Consider the following 12,138-nt stretch of genomic DNA (forward strand, 5'->3'; position numbering starts at 1 on the left):
TCAAACTTACGGTCGGTGAGGAGATCCTGGATGAGATGTCCTTTGCTCGTGAGTGAGCGGATGTTGAGCAGGCCAAAGTTGACGGAGTTGTCACATCTGGGAGGAGTGTTAGCCGACCGGGCTAGGTAGGCCAGCACACTGTGGTCAGCAACCCGGTCAGTGTTTCGTGGGGGGCGACGAGAGGTGGACCTGGCGGAGTATTAGAGCATGCCCATCGCAAGTTGGCGAAAGAAAAGACAGCAAAGTCCAGAGAAGAACGGACTCGAAGGGCATCCCGTCAGCCAGCACCGTGGCGACAAACCCCGCGGGGACTCGGTCGAAATGGACACAGGACCGGTGGCAGTTGTGGATCAGTAAGCTGCTAAAAAGACCTAAACTAAAAACTTAAAGTGATAGCTTAAAAAGTTACGGGTGAGCAGCGGCAGCAAGTCGCGCCAGCGTTCACTCACACCGCCCTTGGAGCACCCCCCACAGAATACCACGAGGGACACGATCGAAAGCCTTTCCCAAGTCCACAAAACACATGTGGACCGGTTGGGCAAACTCCCATAAACCCTCAAGCACCCTGTGGAGGGTATAGAGCTGGTCCAGTGTTCCACGACCAGGACGAAAACCGCATTGTTCCTCTTGAATCCGAGGTTCGACTATCGGCCGGATTCTCCTCTCCAGTACCCTGGAATAGACTTTTCCCGGGAGGCTGAGGAGTGTGATCCCCGAAACACACACCCTCCGGTCCCCTTTTTTGAAAAGAGGCACCACCCCGGTCTGCCAGTCCAGAGGTACTGTCCCGGACTGCCACGCAATGCTGCAGAGACGTGTCAACCAAGACAGCCCCACAACATCCAGAGACTTGAGGTACTCAGGGTGGATCTCATCCACCCCCGGCGCCTTGCCACCAAGCAGCTTTTTGACTGCCTCGGTGACCTCAGCGCAGGAGATGGGAGGATCAGCTGCTGAGTCCTCAGCCTCAGCTCCCTCTGCGGAAGGTGTGTCAGTGGGATTGAGGAAATTCTCTAAATATTCCTTTCACATCCCGACGATAACATATCATTGACGGTGAGCATAATTCTTCAATGAGTCGTTAATAACTAACACAGTAATTAGCACGGGTGGCATACTTATGTGTAATGGGTGCAGCATTTTGTTTGGAATAATTACCACCATTGACAGGCTTTTCCACAAACAGGCACATCCCCCACCCCGAGGGGCAGCGGAGGGTGTGTACATCCACTGCAGGAAACGGCAAGAAAATGCAAAAAAAGAGCACATGTGAATATGTGCTGCGTTCAAACTAACAAACTGCATTCAGACCACTTATGCAAAAAATAAGGTGTAAAAAAGTTAAAAAAAAAAAATTCAGAGAAATAATATAGTACGTATATAAAATTGAATTGACCAGAATTTGATTTGATTTTTTTTTGTTGTTGTTTTGTCAATTTGTCTAAATTAAAATTTTCCTTGATTCAGTTTTCATGTTTTCTGAAATGAAACTGTTGGTGAAGTTGCTGATGAGTTTTGTGTCAAGTTCCAAATGGGATAATTCACATCCAGGTATGATAATGACTCCACCTGGTGGTGGTATTCCCTGCAGCTAGTTACCAATGAGAAGGTGCTGGCAATTTAATGATAATGTAAAAAAAATGACTGGGCTTAATTTGATTATGAGTTACATTCAATGTAGCCCTTGTCTATCTGGAATTTACAACAGTAGATCAACCCTCAGCTGAATAATGACAAAACTGCCGAGTCATGGCTGGGAATACTTTTTGGAAACAGGAGAATTTAATTTGTCTGTTGCAGTGTCAGCACCTCACCCCAGCCTGTGGTGAACACAGATGTGCACCACAGTCGGCCAGTACTGTCTGATATCAGCACAATTATTTTTCTTTATATAATTTTGTTTCATTAACATTACTTTATAGAACTCTGTTTTCACTTTGACATTAAAGAATTTTTTCCAATTAATGTGTGGAAAAAGAAAGCCAAATTTTATTGAGTTATTAAAGTTATTAAATAAAAGTGTAAAACATCCAAGGGGGTGAATACTTATGCTAAGCACTTTATATAGTTCAATTTTAACACACATATTGAATTAAAATATGTTGAAATATTGACCATTTCTATGTATCTGTTTTGTTCTGTAAAAAGAAACAGTAAAATACCCATCCTCTGCCAATTACTTGAAAACAAAAAACCAAAACTATTATAGTGGTATAACAATGTCACAGCCATCCACTGGGTGGTAGGTTTCAGGTGCAAATTCTATATATTGAATTTTTAATTTGCATGCAATTAACTCCATGACAAATTAAATGAGTATATGGAGTCATGATAAATTAGAAAACACAATAAATGAGAATTCCAGCTCTGATTTGCCTTCTTCGTCTATATGTGTTAGGAAACGTTAGGACTGGTTAGGAATCGCTCAGACAGCCAACTGCACTTTTAGTGTGAATTTCCCACCATACCCCACTGTGGGACGAATGTATACATCTGCATCCAAAAATGTTATCCTCAACTGAGAAACGACATTCTACCTTATTTGGACTAGGTTTTTATTTAGAAGCAGTTGTTCCAAATAAATCAGTACTATGTCAGAAATACTTCTAAATACAAACACACAACAACAAAAGTTCTTATAAAAATCTACAGGAGCTTAACATCCATCATACATGCCCCACCATTCATCTAGCTATGCATCAGTCCGTGAATCCAAACACTCCCATTCATCCTGACAGTGTGATGCCTGACACTCAGCAGCACAGAGGGGCATATAGAAACTTGTTCCAGTGTGTTTGCTTAGTGTGAAAACACCGATGAACTAGAATGCAAAACATAATGTGTTTAATTTCATCCGCTCCTGCTGTGTGTAAAAAAAAGTTAATTTGTAGAACTGTACTGACCTCTGCTGGCCAAAATGAAATATTATATTTAAAAAACATTGTAAACATTGGTTTACTGCCCTCCACACCAGCTAGTGGCAGTAATGAGTCTCTTCCAATCCAATGAGTCGGCATGTGTCTGTCTGAAAACGAAGAGGCGCTGCAGACGAAGAAACATCTGCTACAGTAGTTGTAGACGTCGTTTGGCTGTTAAAACGCATGTTTTATCTCCGAAGCTAATAGGCTTCCTATTAGCTCCGGAGACTGCACGGGTGAGTTGCCTGACTTGCTTTTCTACTTGTATCACGTCTGTGTTAACATGCTCTAAAAATAAACACATGGTTTGAAGGAACCTCTGCTCCACTTCATTCACGTCGCTAGTTTTATGAACGATAAAAAGTTGCATTAGCAAGTCTATGTGTGCGTACTGCGGCAGCCGATTTGAGGAGGGGTTTTGGTAAAAGACTGTAAAATGTTTAATTTGTTATAAGTGAATACGTCATTCAAATGAGTTGTGACATTCGTAAAATTAACGTTGTGTGAAGATTTGTCAGACTAGACATCCGATGGTTGTGTGAGGGGGCAAAACGTGACTCTTGTGGTAAGAACAAAGAGTCACAAGTGGGGTAAATAGGTTGAACGAATGTGACAAACTTTATGCTGTGACAGCTGAAAAGAGAAAATGTTGTAATGTTTTTTTTAAACAGTCAATCCAACCTTTGCTGTTCAACCCCCTTTCAGAATTTATTTAACTCTTCTTTAACTAACATGTATTTTTGCAGGTTTATGTGTTGTGCTTTGCGAAAAAGTGCAGAACTGACTGGTTTGAAAGAGGAAAAGGTAGCTGCTGTTCCAACACCAGTCAGCAGCTGGGACCTTTGGAACCTGTTGCTGCAGCGACACCCAAGGTAAAAAAGTAGTCGTACAGGTCAGTGCAACAGAATTTCTGCAACTCCCAAAAAACATTTCTTATGTGTAAACATCTTTTCCCTCCAAACACACTCTGATTATATTTATGTGTTTGTGTGTTCAGACTGCAGACTCTGCAGGACAGGGTGGTGTTGGCAGTGCGTCAGCAGTGCGTGGCCAATGGCGACCAGGTGGAAGTGACGCTAGGAGACGGGGCAAGACAGTAAGTGATAGATCCAATATGTCGTGATCCGTGAGTTGCTTCTAACTCAGCTTTGGCTAAAGTTAACCTCCCGTCGTCCTTCAGGTATGGATGACCCGGTCGCAGATAACACTCCGAAAAACAAAAAAAAGAGAAAAGAATAGTGGAAAAGATCACAAACATTTCACATCACAGCCGTTCTCCATTACTGTAACCCTCCCCTCGGCTTTTGGGTACAGATGACCATGCCCTTGTTCCTTTGGGTACAGGTGACCCGGTGGCAGACAAGGCGCGTCTGTGCTTGTGTGCGTGTTCGACAACTGTAAAAAGCCTGAGAAAAGAAACAAAGAAAGAAAAAACAGAATAGTGGAAAAGACCACACAAACACTTCACGTCACAGCCTTTCTATTATCCTAACTGTGCCCACGTCCTTCGGGTACGGATGACCCGGAGGTTGAACTCTAACCACGGCCTTGTTCTTTCGGGTACGGGTGACCCGGTGGCGGACAACACGCATCGTTATACGACTGTGAAAGGACTATAGAAAAAGAAAAAAAAAACAAAAGTGGAAAGAATAGTGGGAAAGATCACACAAACACTGCACGTCACAGCCTTTCTCTATTTCTTTCAATAAAGTGAACAAAGGACACGATGACACACACACACGTCATATCAAATTTTTTTAAATTTGTATTTGTTTCCATTCTATATTTTGTTTTTATTATGCTCTTTGGTCTCACAAAGGGGCGAGCGAAAACCACGCATCCCACCAGTGAACTCTCTAGGTTACCTCAGACCGAGCCCTAATACGCCTCGTTCTCCAGTCTTCACCTTCGAGAGCTGGATCTGCAAAACAGCAGAAACAGGCTCTTAGTCCTCGGCGTTCTCGGGCACCTCCTGATCGCCAAGGTTCTTCTCCGGAGGGAGCACTGGTTCCGGGTTCTCCCCATTGTCTCCGAGGAGAGATGGATCCCTGAAGTTTGTGCGACGGCACTCGGTTAACAGGTCGTAAACACATAAAGGCAAAAAAGAAATGGTCCGAGATCCCGTATCACTATCCATATAATTTGCACATTGATGGAATAGACAGTAAATCGTCTCGTTCCCTAAATAGACGCTCCCGTCTTACTGCCGCTGCAATTGTTAATAAAATGTCTTCAACACTTGTTGCATTCTTTCACATCCACCCATATAACTGCAAACACGTTTGTGGGTTAATCGTTCAAAAGTGTCTCTCTGATGTGCACATCACTCTGATGACTACTTACATTACATTATTAGCAGTTTCCCAGAATCAGCACTAAGTGTCGCTAAAGGCTGACAGCTGTAGAAACGTTCATACGGCAGCTCTGGAGCTGTCGTGAGGACCGCACATTTCAACGATTTCCACTTTTAAACGTCTGAACGTGAGCGTGGAAAATGGCGTAAGGAAGTTTTTGTGCGTATGCAGGGTTTGTACACGAGGCGACGCACATTTCTACGCTCATTTCAGTTTTCATACATCTGAACGTGAGCGTAGAAAAGGGCGTAAGCAACTTTTTTGTGCCTACGCAACTTTGATACATCAGGCCCCAGATCTTTACCTGTCAGGCAGGTGCTAATCGTCCACAGGGCCGCAAACACCGCAGCCTGGCCGAGCAGCGGGGCCCACATCTTGGGCACTGCTGCGACGACTGTCAGGGGAGACCGAACGATGGACGATGAGATGGAGGCGAGTCTGTCCAGATCATACCCCCTCTGTGGTGGTCGAGGAGAAGACGCAGATAAAAGAAAAATAAACAGAAGCGACGAGGCAGAAAAATGAAGCAGAGAGGATGTGAGCGTCCTCTGTGAACTCTGCAGACCCGCTTCTGTTGCTGCACACGAAACACAACATACGTACTGAACGCTGTTGCAGCTGATACTCCTGTTGACGGAGACAAATTCTAGTCTGTGACGTCAGCACGTCGCGCATCCGCCGTGATGCCTTCAAGTGCATTAACAAATTTCCTCCAATTCGCACTCGCAGCAGCAGCAGACCTGACAGAGATGTTTAAATAGCTAGATGCTAAAATGAACGAAAAAACAAACAAAACGCTCATAATTATAAAAATCGCCCCCCAAAGAATCATCGCTAAATCATTTCCCTGAGTCGTTTTTGATAAGTAGGTATATGATGTTTTGAATTTTTTCATAGCATGACTGTTATTTGCCCTTTTTAATTTTAAAAGACACAAACCTTCACGACCCAAGTCAATAGACTTATTATTATTCATAAATCACAAAATACAGGGTTTATTTTACTTGAAAATTAATGAGGATATTTTATTGTTGGCCGAGTGATATCTGAACAATTAGTATTACTGAAGTTTTAAACATAATCACAGGTGGAGCTTTTAAACTGGCAGCTATTTTAAGTTTGGATGCAGACAGCTGTTGCGATGACCGTGAACTCCTGGGAAACATAAAGCGAGACGACCCCAAAAAAAATCTCTTGCAACCCACCTGAGAGTCGCCAGTCTTTGGGAAACAATGCTATATACGACATACAGTATTCATTATACAGTGCCTAACATAAGTATTCACCCCCTTGGATGTTTTACTCTTTTAGTGCTTTCATAAATCAATCATGGTCAATAAAATTTGGCTTTTTTAACACAAGAATTTATTGGAAAAAACTCTTTAATGTCAAAGTGAAAACAGATTTCTACAAAGTAATGTCAATGAAAAAAATATATAAAGAAATATAATTGTTTGCATAATTAATCACCCCCTTTTTAAGTTAATGGTCTAATTCAATAGAGGTCCATCAAATTCTTGCCAATAGTCTCACAATTAGTGAAATGAAGATCACCTGAGTGGTGTGGGTGTGCTTCAAGTGATTGAGGTATAAAACACCTGTGTCCGAATGGTCCAGACTGGTGGATCAGTATTCTTGGTGACAATTACACCATGAAGACAGAAGAACACTCCAAGCATCTCAGGGAAAGGGTGATTGAGAAGTACAATTCAGGGGATGGATACAAACACATTTCCAAGGCATTGAACATCCCCCGGAGTTCAGTGAAATCCATTATCAAGAAATGGAAGGAATATGGCACTTGTGTGGATCTGCCTAGATCAGGCCGCCCTCGTAAACTAAGTAGGAGACCAGTGAGAGAAGCAACCAAGACCCCTACGACTACTCTGAAGGAGTTACAACTTCAGCTGCTGAGATGGGAGAGACTGTGCATATAGCAACTGCTGCCCGGGTTCTTCACCGGTCAAAGCTTTATGGGAGAGTGGCAATGAGAAAGCCACTGTTGAAGAAAAGTCATATTAGATCTCGACTACAGTTTGCCAAAAAGCACGTGGTCAAGTGGAAGAAGATTCTTTGGTCTGATGAGACCAAAATCGAGCTTTTTGCCCATCAGACAAGACGTCATGTTTGGCGGAAACCAAACACTGCACATCACCAAAAACACACCATCCCCACTGTTAAGCATGGTGGTGGTAGCATCATGCTGTGGGGATGTTTCTCAGCAGCCGGACCTGGAAGGCTTGTAAAGATAGAGGGCAGAATGAACGCTGCAAAATACACTCAAATCCTGGTGGACAATCTTATTCAGTCTGCAAGAGAACTACGGCTTGGGAGAAGATTTATTTTCCAGCAAGACAATGATCCGAAGCATACTGCAAAAGCTACACAGGACTGGTTAAAAAAGAACCAGGTAAATGTTCTGGAGTGGCCGAGTCAAAGCCCAGACCTCAATCCTATAGAGCAGGGGTCTCAGACTCGCGGCCCGGGGGCCAAGTGCGGCCCGCAGTACAATATTTTGTGGCCCGCACCTTAATATTAAAGTATACTGTTAGTGTGGCCCGTGGAGAAACTGGACCTCCGAAGAGCCAATCAGCAAGCTCCCGCGCGCCGTCCCTTGTCGGGGATAGGCTAAGCTACACCAGCTTCGTGCACTTCACGCTTGTAACAACAGCACGGCGTGTATTGAACAGCCAGACAGCAGTCGCCTTTGCGCTTGCCATCTATCGTACTTTCTACCACGAATGTCAATACTGTGTACATAGCTGGTGTTACTGGTGCAGGGGCAGTGGTGGCTTGGTGAAAGGTTTCATGTTTGAGTCCACCAGCTGCCAAGTTACCACTGAGATGAGCATGGCGTCGTCCCCGCACACTGCTCCCCAGGCGCTAAAGCTGCCCCCTGCTGACTTTGGTGATGGGTTAAAAGCAGAGGTCACATTTGGTTGTGTGCAGTGGTGTGCTGTGTCAAAATGACAAGTAGTTCACTTCACTTCACTCAATGTAAATGAAACGTGTGGTTGATGTGGGTTGCAATTTGAAGACTAAGTAAAATATATTCCATCTATATGTGTAATACTTCTGATACATTTTTTTAAATGAATATGACTTATCTACATGTTAAAAATAGTTTACCAAAAAATAAAATGTATTGCAACCCCTTGTGGTGCAAAGACATTGTCTTTGAAGGGGCCAATTTAGATAAAAACTGAAAAACATTTGAGAAATGAAAAATACATTTCACCTAAAAAAACAAATCTGTATCACACCTACAGCACCCTCTACCTTAATGGTTAGTGCTGCACTCCATATATTTACTGTATATATGGAATCACATACTTATATGTGATTCTCTTTTGTTCCACATTGGGATGGTCAAACATGGATGGTTGCTGACACACTGCAGGTGCTTAGTAATGACAGTGGTTTGGGTTTATTTAAATTCATGCTCACATGTAAAATAATAATAAAAAATAAAATAAAATTTACACTGAATTACCTTTTTAAATTACACATACCTAATTTCTACAGATAAAAATAGGATGAAGTCTCACAACACAATCAAGGATCACGGCACGTTGCTGGCTTCAGCCTTTTCATCCAGCTACTGCACAGCTGACTTTACCCCCTCTGTGTGAACGTCTATCAAGTCTATCTATCACAGTTGCATGCCACGTGTTCCTGATCCTCTTAATTACTTTATGCAGTAAATATAATAACAGACAAGACTGCCACCTGTTGACACTGTTGTGCACAATGTGCTTTTCTAAGACCAGCTGGAACAGGTGACGCTTTGGCCCAGAGGCATGTCATTGGTGTGGAACCCCAAGGTTCACCTCCTGGGCAAGTTTGCATCCCGGTTAGGGCAGTTGGTACCTTCCAGTGGACTCACCACCTGCAGGAAGGTTCTGGGGGTTGGTACGGTGCTGTGTGATTTGGGTGGCGACTGTTGCCCCCGTGACCCAGTAACGGATAAGCGGATGAAAATGGATGGATGAATGGATAGATGGAACAGAAAATGTCAATTTTTTTTGTTGGGGGTGGGTCTAAGTTAAGAGTTAAGTATAACACATCTAAAAATGTGAACATGAGGTCTCAGGACCTTAACTTAACCTATAGTTCCATTCCATCATAGCTCTATGAGACCATTTCAATCCCTTCCGGGGAAAGCATTGTGTGTGTGTTCGTCAAGGTGCTCCATTCTTACGTCGAAAGGAATCTGAAGAAGTCACGCCGCTGTTTGTTCAAATGAGTCTTACAAGAAACAGTGATGCATCTCGCCAGATCTGGGCCCCCTCTCTCTATGGAGATCAGGTTCTGGCTGCAGAGCCCCCTTCTTAAAGAGGGACTGGAAGATGACCTTGCACAGGTTCTCAACATTTTTTGATGTGATGTCTACCTGGGTGCCTTCAAGTTGAGCCCAGATTTCATCCACCAGACATTGAATGGTGGATTCCAGATCTGTGAAAAAGGTCCTGTCTCCTTTTACGGTTTACGGAGTGTTGAAATGACGAGCCTCAGACAGGTCCAACTAACTTCTGCCTGTGCTACATCCTCCTGAGGGATTTCTCCACTGGCTGCTTCTGGCTCCTCACCTGCTGTGACCTCTGGAATCTGTGTCTCCGTGTCAATTAAAGCATTAATCACTTTGTCACTGTAACACTGGACCGGATTTTCTAGCCACCAGCTCATCAGTGACAGGAAACAGATAACTCTGTGCTGTATGTCCTTATACATGGTCTCATATGGCTGATTGTCAAATACCGCTCCCGCAGGTGACGCCCCCCTGACTGCCTCTGAAGCAGTCTCACCTGTGATGCGGCCGTACAGGAGATCACTGTTTCCCTGTCAATTCAAGGACGTTGTCAGAAGAAATATTTGCAAGCCTGCAATAGATACAAACATCACCTTCACCCATTTGATTTTTGACAAAGTTCTGAAGCATGGATTCCGACGACAGTGACTTCATCCAAGTCTTTATCTCCAACTTTGGTCTCGCTGCGAAACTTAATTTTTACTTGCGAAAACACTCTGCAAATTCCTGCCTTAGCAAACATCTTAACAAAAAACTTACAAATGTTTGTCTTTAGCCCCTTTTGAGTCTGCTGCTGTGTCTTTGACTTGGGTAAAACGATTCTGCCTCTTTTAAATGTATGTACTCGCTAACAGAGTGAGCAATGTCCTGTGTAGCGCGTTGGATCTCCAGGGTAAACTGCTTGTGTAGTTGGTCGTACTCACTGTCCGAAACATCTTCCAAAATGGGTTCGATAATGGACCTCACCTTGTTATTGATGATATCCTGGACCGATTGTGTTATTAGTGACTCAAGATCTTTCTCAATCTTGCTATTTTGGTTTTGTCTGCCATTTCGTTTTACTGTACAACACATCTTGGCCGCAAACCTCTTCAACATCTTGCACACGGAATGGCTCATGGATTTAGATGGCTTGGGCTGCCCATAGCCAGATGGAGCAGTGACTTCTTTCACAATCAATTCTGTCAACTTCTGGGGCCCTTGACTGTCTTAACACCCAAAGCCTCCGCAAAACTGCGGGTGATAGGTTCATTCAGAGTGTCGCACAGGCGCTTGACCGCATCTCCCTGTTTCAGAAAGTCTGACATGATGTCCACGACGCTAAAGAGAACTTTGACCAGCATGTCAGCTAATCTAAGTCTGGTGTCATTATCCGGTTTACCTACTGCTAACAAGTTCCACTGATCTACAGTCAAACCTTGCGTAAAGGATTCTACATGAGGACGAAGAGTGTCGACCGACATCTTTGGCAGCTCCAGATTTATTGTCTCGGCATTTACCCTGGAATCCATTACTTTTGTTGTTGTCATCACCGCCATCTGATATAAGTCTTATATTAGTCCTAAAAACCTTGGCTATTAGGTTGATCGGTTACTTTATTCATTGGCGGCGTACGTTCATGGTAGTGAGCAATAGCAATGTACCATAACTGCTTTCTACTGAAGTAGTACTTAGATGATGTCACAGCAGGCAGCATCAAAGGTCAGTGGTTAGTTCTCCTTTTCTTCCAACTCACAGCCCACCTGTGGGGCATAACCGCTGACAACATTCATCATCACTCCTTCTATTTCTACCTTCACACACATCAACCTGTCTGACTCTCGTTTCACCTCTACCACATTTCTTACATATTTTTTTTTAGGATCACCCCTACTCCATTTCTCTTCCCATCTGAACCATGATAAAACAGTTTGTAGCCTCCTCCAATGCTTCTAGCCTTGCTGCCCTTCCACCTGGTCTCCTGCACACACAAAATGTCTACTCTTCTTCCCTCCATCATATCAGCAAGTTCTCTACTTTTCCATGTAATTGTACCTACATTCAGAGTTCCAAAGTTCAGACCAACACTTCTATCCTTCCTCTTTTCTCATTTTCTCCTAACCAATCGCCCTCCTTTTCTTCTCTGTCTTCGACCAACAGTAGCCCAATTTCCATCAGTACCCTGTAGGTCAACAGCACTGGAAAATGTTTTAATTCACATTATTTGATTTGGCAAAGGTTTTACACCAGATGCCCTTCCTGACGCAACCCTCACCATTTATCCGAGCTTGGGACCAGCACTATAAAACACACGGTTTACAGCCAGGACTAATCTTGAACATTCTCCTTGTTTTGCAGCGCATATTGAGGACTGGACTTCATTGTACATGTATTTAAAGGTGCAAGTCAAATGGTCTCTATTAGGCCATAAGGTAGAGTAGAGTAGAGTAGGGCTTTATTCATCCCCCTTGGGGGAAACATACTAGTACAGTAGCCAGTGGCAGTGCAGAAAAAGAGAGAAGAGGAGTTAACACAATAAATAGAGTAAAAAGAACTAAAAAGCAAAAAGCACTCTAAA

The 12,138-nt window shown here is 43.5% G+C and overlaps 1 protein-coding gene across 6 annotated transcripts in view; it reads left to right on the forward strand.

Moving 5' to 3' along the window:
• The first annotated feature begins 2,306 nt into the window (after nt 1–2,306).
• mocs2 (molybdenum cofactor synthesis 2) overlaps nt 2,307–12,138 on the forward strand; it is a 13,651-nt gene continuing 3,819 nt past the window's right edge. Inside the window, exons 1-4 of one of the 6 annotated variants that reach the window (XM_025052747.1) lie at nt 2,311–3,154; nt 3,665–3,790; nt 3,916–4,014; nt 4,738–5,156. In XM_025052747.1, coding sequence (XP_024908515.1) covers nt 3,669–3,790; nt 3,916–4,014; nt 4,738–4,867 — 351 coding nt within the window. In that variant the 5' untranslated portion in view covers nt 2,311–3,154; nt 3,665–3,668 and the 3' untranslated portion in view covers nt 4,868–5,156. Of the gene's footprint in view, nt 3,155–3,664; nt 3,811–3,915; nt 4,015–4,098; nt 5,157–12,138 lie in introns of those variants that run through there. The other 5 variants (XM_025052745.1, XR_003048775.1, XR_523430.3 and 2 more) reach the window with 5 other exon arrangements.

Source organism: Cynoglossus semilaevis, chromosome W (assembly GCF_000523025.1).
Source record: "Cynoglossus semilaevis isolate Cse_v1.0 chromosome W, Cse_v1.0, whole genome shotgun sequence".
Classification (NCBI taxonomy): domain Eukaryota; kingdom Metazoa; phylum Chordata; class Actinopteri; order Pleuronectiformes; family Cynoglossidae; genus Cynoglossus; species Cynoglossus semilaevis.